At 58.4% G+C, this 7,688-nt stretch overlaps 1 protein-coding gene across 2 annotated transcripts in view; it reads left to right on the plus strand.

The window, feature by feature from the left end:
- Positions 1 to 669: 669 nt before the first annotated feature.
- EVX2 (even-skipped homeobox 2) overlaps positions 670 to 7,688 on the plus strand; it is an 8,289-nt gene continuing 1,270 nt past the window's right edge. The window contains exons 1-4 of one of the 2 annotated variants that reach the window (XM_015868388.2): positions 670 to 2,335; positions 3,096 to 3,956; positions 4,965 to 5,203; positions 5,569 to 7,688. The exon at positions 5,569 to 7,688 is cut by the window's right edge and continues 1,270 nt beyond it. In XM_015868388.2, the coding sequence (XP_015723874.1) occupies positions 3,533 to 3,956; positions 4,965 to 5,203; positions 5,569 to 6,216 (1,311 nt within the window). In that variant the 5' untranslated portion in view covers positions 670 to 2,335; positions 3,096 to 3,532 and the 3' untranslated portion in view covers positions 6,217 to 7,688. Of the gene's footprint in view, positions 2,336 to 2,396; positions 3,957 to 4,964; positions 5,204 to 5,568 lie in introns of those variants that run through there. The other variant, XM_032445955.1, reaches the window with a different exon arrangement.

A 7,688-nucleotide genomic window follows, 5' to 3' on the forward strand; every position in this document is an offset into this window, starting at 1 on the left:
TCTCCTTAGTTACCCGCATCTCTTTATGCGTTCACGTCTCTTTATGTACACTCATCTCTTTTGTTACTCTCTATTTTTTCTTTTTTCAATGTACTCTCATCTCTTTATTTCAACAATATAAAACCAATCCGTTCTGAGGGCGGAGTTCCCTCGGACCACTCTCGGGCGCTGCCCTCGATCCGTCGGGTGAACGCAGCCGCCCCGGGCCCCGCATGCACGAAGCGCAGCGAGAACCGCGGTGTCCCGGCCCGGACGAGCCCTTCGGACTGAACATAAACACGCGCCCGGCGGCTTTTCTGACGGAGCCCCGCTTTATCGCGTAAATGGAAGCCCGTCCGTTTGCAGAACCAGCCTCAGAAACAATCGCACAACCATTAACTCGGCAAAGCGGGAGCCGCCGGACCGCAGCTCGTGCGCCTTGGGGCGCGACCGTGCCGAAGGCCCCGCGTGACCCGGGGACACGCCGCAGCTCTTTCCGCTTCGAAGCGCGGACCGAGCACCTCGCAGCGCCCCGACCTTCCCTACGGGCCGGCGTGCGGCGGGGACGGAACCGGGCTGAACCGAGGGGGGCCGAGGCGGGCGGCAGCGGCCCGGGGCAGCGCGCAGCCTCCGCCCCGCGCAGCTCCCGCGCAGAGCCGCCAGGTGGCGCCCGCCGCGCCTGTCGCTGCCCGCCGCGGGTTTGCGCGGGGCGCTGCGCTCCGAGCGTCCAGCGCTGCCCGGCTCTGCGCTGCGCGGAGACTTTGCGCGGCCGCGGAGCCCTGCGGCACAACGGGGAGTCGGCGCCTCCGCCGTCCTCCTGGCCCTGGGAGCGGCTGGCTCGCTGGGAGCCGCGTTCCAATTAAGTGGAGTGACCTTATGTTTTCTCCCAGGCTAAGATTTAATAAAAGTGTACTGAAAATATTCTTTGATGCCCGGGGTAATAACTTCCAAGGTAAAAATAAAAAGTTTGGCCCCGGGCCTGAGCGGCTTTTTAAGCTCATAGGAGCAACTGAGTAAACTTTGTCTATTTTGCCACTCTCTGCAACTTCCTCCTCGTTTGCCCGTTAATATCGGTGTGAAGCAGGAGGCTCCTTAGGTTGTGCTGTTGTTCAGTGGGGGAAAACAGAGAAAGGGAAACAACGGTGCGGTAAAGGCGCCCAGTGTGCCGGGACTGTCAGTCCTAGGTGGGCCGTTTGTTGGTGGGTCGCCGGTGTAAGTCATTGACTGCACGGGGGCACGTCGTTCAGATTCTTAGCGAAAGATGAGGACACGTTGTTTCCCCCACGTATGAACGCAGCTATAATTTAAGGCTCAATGCACGTAAACGAGGAACAGGAATTATTTAAAAGATTCCAAATGAAACGGACTCCTACCAGCACCCCCCGCACGGCCGCCCCCACCCGTCCCCTCCCTCCGGCCGCACTGCAGTCCGGCCCCGCGTGGTGCCGCGCTCGGGGCGCAGCCCGCACCCGTCGGGTATCGGCGGCCCCGCGGCGCTATCCCCGAAGGCCGGGGCAGATGCTGGCTCAGTCACCGCGTTTAAGAAAACAGACGAGGGCGCCAAACGACAGCAATAAACCCGCCGCACGCTTCCGCTCCGCCTCCCGCTCCCCCTCCGCCGGGCCGTGCGGGAGGCTGCGGGGTTCCGGCTCGCGGTACCGGCGGTCCGTCCGTCCGTCTCCCCCCGTTGAGTGCAGCCCCGTCCCCCCGCAGCGCCCCGGTGTCCGCCCGGCCCCGTGCCCGCCGCAACGACCCGCGAGCGAGGAAAAGTCGCTATTGACTTTAGTCTGGTTTTGGGGCTGTAAAACGCAGGACACCACAGTTCAGGCGAAATTCACATTTCAAAGGGCTGACATGAAACGGTCATTAATGGAAGGGTGGATTTTGCAAACAACGCCTAGAATGTTTCCTAAATATTTCATGGAATGTTTAGGGAGACTTTCACACGTTATTAAAAGAAAAAAAATCTGACAAGTATCCCATTTGCGAGCTATGAATCATGCGCAAGAGCAGCAGAACTTAGATGTGTGTGACCGACATTAGCGGGAGAGCTCTGCTCGCAAAAAATCCGGCCCGCGTTGGGCCACCAAACCCTCGGGTTCTCGGGGTCTGACCACGGGATGATGCTGGGGGGGAGGAAACCACAGCGAGGATAAAGGCCGGGCGTCTATCGGGGAGCGCTCCGGAGATGCTAACGACAAAGGATATATCTTCGTTTAAATGGTCGCCATCAGCGACATTATTACGGGCAAAGTTAGCGCTGAAGGGCCACTTCCAGAGCGCCGCGGGTGCGGAGCGTGGCAGCCCGTAGCCCCGCAGCGGCACGAAACGGAGCGATGAGCTCACAGAGCCACAGGTAACGCGGGGGGCCGTGGAAGGGGGGTGAGGGGGAGGGTGTCAGCCCCTGTTGGGGACAATGCCCGCGTATCGGTCATCCTGTTATTTGTCATAATAATGCTCTTAAATGGGCTGTGTGGAGGGAAGAAGGGCTGGAGAGAGCAACCCGCTGCCCACAGGGCTGCATTTCGTACCCTTTGAGCTCTTTTCCCTGTTATGAGAACGAACGTTGTCCCACAGGGCGGCTTCGTCGGTAAACAGGGTTACGGGAAGTAGAAAGATTATCGCATGTGAGGACGCAACGAAGAGATCTATTAGAAATCAGGGATGTTAATTGCTATTTCAATTTGCGGGCGGCTGTTGGGAGGTGCGCCCGATGCGCGCTGTGCCGGCAGCAGCGGGCACGTCAAATCCCAGCGCAGGGCTCGGGGTGTGAGGGGTGCGTGGGGGTGCCGCAGAAATTCGGGCATAAAAGTACGAATGCGGTCGGAAAATGGGAGGGAAAATTAACGAGGTGTCAGCGGCGGAGATGCTCTCCCCGCCGCTCTTCTGCCGGCGGCTCCGCGCGTCGCGATTTAATCCGCCTCCGAGCTAATAATAAAGAAAAGCATTATCTAACATTTAGCGTGTGGTTCTGTCCGAGGACAAATGAGAAAGAAGCTGCATCATTAGGACCTAAAAGGCAACAAAACAAAAATCAGAGCATAATGATGCACCTAAATGAAGGGGGAAATGTTGCACAGCTCATTTTATTAATCAGACTGTCAATTTCACCCCAGAGGCCAAACCCCAGAGCAATTCAAGCAGGATCTGATCAAGCTGAGGACGAGAGCTTTGCTCCTCACTTCTCGTCTCTCTTTCTTTCCACCTGGATATATTTGTCTGCTCAGAAGCCGCCTTCATTATCCACTGACAGGAGCTTGTATTTATTTGCTTATAAACCTGTTACAATAAATGATTATTCGAACAGCGTCATTCGTACCTTAATGACGAGCGCTACTTTTTGATGAATGACATTTCGGGCTAGAAAGGATGTATGGGTCATTTTGACCAGTCATTCCCTCGCTTTGGCATCCCACAGTTTTTTACGCCTCCCTCAAAAAGAGATAATAATATTTAGAGACACTCTCCGGGCTGAATGTGAATTAGCCCCTGCCGCAGCTCATCATTAGTACAGGACCAGCCCTGCAACTTTGACATTTTTTATAAAGCTGAGATGATGGAAAGAATAAGAAAAGAGATGATCCTGATGGAGAGAGGGCTGCACAGCCCTACGGCTGGCAAAAGGCTCTCGAATTTGTCAGACTCAGCTGGAAATGCGGTGCTGGAGGCCCTCGAAAATTCGCAGCACAGTGGTCGCCTCAGCCCGAGACTAACTTCCTCCTCCCTGCACGGCGCGATAGGGGACATCTCCGCCAAAGGCAAATTCGAAATAGACACTTTGTTCAACCTGCAGCATCCGAGCGGCGAAAGCACCGTCTCGTCCGAAATCCCGCCGTCGGAAAGCAGGAAGAAAATCAGCCTTTATCCCGAAGTGGCTCAAGAGGCAGAGATGAACAGCGACGTGGAGGTGGGCTGCTCGGCGCTGCGCTCCCCGGCCAGCCTGCCTTCCTCCCAGCTCAAGGAGAACAACACCAAAGGTAACTCGCCGCTCTCGCCTCCAGCGAGCCCCGCGCTTCGCCGCCCGCGTTTCTAGAGCCCGGCGACGCCGCCGCCACCGCCGAAGTTGCTGCCCCCTGCTCACGGCGCTCTCTCTTCCGCGGAGGCAGCGCCGGGGCTGTAAAATATTATGGGGCTCTCCGCGCTGTTTCCACAGCCGCGACGCGGCTCGGCCGCGTGTGTGCGTGCCCAAAGCCACCGCCGAGCGGGGACGCGGCCGGGATGGATGCGGGCACCGTCACCCACCCACCCACTCACCCGCAGCTAGGGAAACCCTTCTCCTTATTTTTTCCTCGCTCTCCTGGAGCTCGGCGCGTCTCTCGAGCTGTATTTGTACGTGTGTGGATGTGCAGCTACACATACGTGTATTAAATTAGTGAGACAGAGAAGTGTGAGGAAACGGTCCTTATTTGTCTGCGTTTGCCCTTCTCTGCGTACACGCAGCGTGCCATTCCGTGGCCATTTAAGAGTAATTGGGCATTGTTCACTGTTGCTCTGTTTATAGCAGAGGCTCAGAGGCAGCCCCGTCAGTCTCTTTGCGGGGCGCGGTGACGGACGGTGGTTGTTATTATCGCTGTAATTGGGGAGGGGGAGCCAGGTGAGCGCGGATCTCCTAGGGGCACGGTGCGTGCCTTTTTCGTCAAATGTGCCAAAGGAAGCAAGGCAGCCTCGACGGAACGCGTGAGAAAAATCGCCCTTAAGGCTTCTCTGCTTTGCTTCGCCCCTAACGGGTCCGAGCCCTTCCCGAAGCACGGTGGTTGCAGGCACCACGCAGCCCGATTTGCTCAAAGAAAGAAAGAAAGAAAGAGGAAAAAAAAAGGGGGGTGGAGGGGGAAAGAAAGAAAGAAATGAAAAAACCCACCCCAACCTCAACCGTATCGATCCCATTAACAGCCGCGATTTGTAACGCTGACAGCTCGCGGCGGGGCAGGGCGGCCGGTTCGGGGGCAGCCCCGCCGGCCTCTCTCATCTCGCTGCTCGCCCCGCAGGCTTCGCGGAGAGCAGCCCGGCTCCCAGCACCCCCGCCGCCCCCGGGCTGGGCCTGCACGGCGGCAGCGCGCTGGGCGGTTCGGCGGCCGGGGCAGACCAGGTGCGCCGGTACCGCACCGCCTTCACCCGCGAGCAGATCGCCCGGTTGGAGAAGGAGTTTTACCGGGAGAACTACGTGTCGCGACCGCGCCGCTGCGAGCTGGCAGCCGCCCTCAACCTGCCCGAGACCACCATCAAGGTACGGAGCCCCCCGCCCCCCCCCCGACCCTACACCCCTCGGGGCTCCGCGGCCGAGCGGCCCTTGGCTGTCCCCGCACCGGAAGGTTGCGTTTGCCATTTCGGCTGTTTGACCTCGTCGGATTTCTTCTGTAGCCGATTTCCCAGGGAGGAGAGGGGAGAGAAAACGCGGCTGTTCAGCTCGCGGGGAGAGGGATGAGCCACGGCGCAGGGAGGCGGGGAGGGGGGATCTGAGGGGAAACCTTCGCTGTGTGCCGCAGGGACCCCCCGGGCCGCGAGTCACCCCCGGGCTCGGCCACCCGCCGGTGCCGGGCTGCGGGACTCGGAACGGAGCTGAGGCCGCGCTGTGCTTGTGTCCCCGAGCAGGTGTGGTTCCAGAACCGGCGCATGAAGGACAAGCGGCAGCGCCTGGCCATGTCCTGGCCCCACCCGGCCGACCCCAGCTTCTACACCTACATGATGACCCACGCGGCGGCCACGGGCAGCCTGCCCTACCCTTTCCACTCGCACGTCCCGCTGCACTACTACCCGCACGTCGGAGTCACCGCCGCGGCCGCCGCCGCCGCCGCCTCTGGGGCCGCCGCCGCGCCCTTCGCCACCTCCATCCGCCCGCTGGACACCTTCCGCGCCCTCTCGCACCCCTACTCTCGTCCCGAGCTGCTCTGCAGTTTCCGCCATCCCGGCCTCTACCAGGCGCCCGCCGCCGCCGGTCTCAACAGCGGCGCGGCGGCCTCGGCGGCGGCGGCGGCGGCGGCAGCGGCGGCGGCGGCGGCGGGCTCGGGTCCGCCGGGGGGCTCGGCCCCGTGCTCGTGCCTCAGCTGCCACAGCAGCCAGACGGCGGCGGCGGCGGCGGCGGCCTCGGCCTTGGGCTCTCGGGGCTCCGCCGCCGACTTCCCGTGCACCGCGGGCGCGCAGCGCTCCGAGAGCGGCTTCCTGCCCTACTCGGCGGCCGTGCTGGGCAAGGCCGCGGTCGCCTCACCGGAGCAGCGGGAGGAGGCGCCGCTGACCAGATAACCGGCCGGGGCTCAGCGCGGGGCTCCCCGGGCAGAAGTTCCTTCTATTTTTCTATTGCCGCCCGACGGAGGGCGCGGGGCTCGGGGAGGGGCAGGAGGGAATGCGTTCCTGGGGTTTCTTCGTCCTCTCTCTCTCTTTCTCTCCTTTTTTCCCCCTTTTTTTTTTTTTTTTTTTTTTTAAATAATAATTATTATTATTTCGGTTTGAGTTCGAATAAATGGGAAACTCTCGCGCAGGTATTGTACGGAAACTGGTAGCTCGCGAGGCCGCTGCGGCCGGGCCGGTTTATGGGAGGGTGAGACTGACAGCGTGGGGAGAGGCGTTCTGCAGGCTCGTGCTTTTCACCGACCATAATCCACGCTCTCTGGGAAATACTTGAATCTCTCATGGTGTCGGTGTCGTCCTGAAGCATTTACGTTATAGACGCTTTTTAAATTCAGATTCTTTTTTATTCCGTAGCGCGTTTCTCCCCTTTCTGTCTCACGCTCGGATTTATTGCTCACGTCTCGCTCGTGCCCCCGCGCAGCCACCGCCGGGCGACCGAGAGCCGCCGCTCCGCAACCGCTGCTACGGGAGGGACTGCCGTGAACTTGGAGAAAGGCACATCAAAAAGCACCGGTGTTACTGCCATGTCAATTTTGATGCTAATAATGTGCAGATTATGACGAAAATTGCCAATCATGTTCTCTGATGGACCTCCTTTGAATGTGGAATTGGAAAAAAGTTCCCCGCACAGAGACCTGCTGTCAAGTACTAACAACCCGCTAAGGGAAGTCATTAGAAGAGACAGATAAGAGACTCGGTACATAAAACATTGTTCTCGGTGCATAGAATGTATGTTATTTAATGTTATATCTGTTACCCGAAGTGATTTCGCACAAGAAAGCCACTTTCTTATCATCTCAATTGCCAATTTTCATTTTGGTAACTCGGACGCCCCGGGCAGACTTTTCTCTGTTAAGTTGATGTTCCACCAATGTGAAGAGCCTCATTAAATCAAGCCCAGATATTTCCATAATGCTCCCTACAGAGCCACTTCGCTCTTCCCATAATGAGATTTTTCTGAAGAGTTGAAGCCCTCATCCAACTTGCTATTGCTTGTTTGGGCCCCGTGTGACTCACACGCGTGTAGGCACTCACCAAAATACGCCTCTTATATATTTCGAGTAAGTGTCCCGAAATGCTTATATTTTTAAGACACTGGATTTTTTGTCATTATTCTAATAATGAACTTTCAGGAAATGATTTCAAGGCTACGCCGTTCCGTTGGCTGAAAGTAAATCGTGGGCTTCTTTACCAGGCGGGACGGAGCCCTCGGGCGGGGGTAGGGATGGGCAGAGGGAGGAATACCCCGAGGCTCCCGCGGCGGATTTATTGTACAGTCACTGCTTAGGGAAAGGGAAAGTACGCGGGGAGACACCCAACCCACCTATCTCGGTTCGTAAGGAACAAACAACAAGACTACTTATGTC

The sequence above is a fragment of the Coturnix japonica genome, chromosome 7 (genome assembly GCF_001577835.2).
Source record: "Coturnix japonica isolate 7356 chromosome 7, Coturnix japonica 2.1, whole genome shotgun sequence".
Lineage (NCBI taxonomy): Eukaryota > Metazoa > Chordata > Aves > Galliformes > Phasianidae > Coturnix > Coturnix japonica.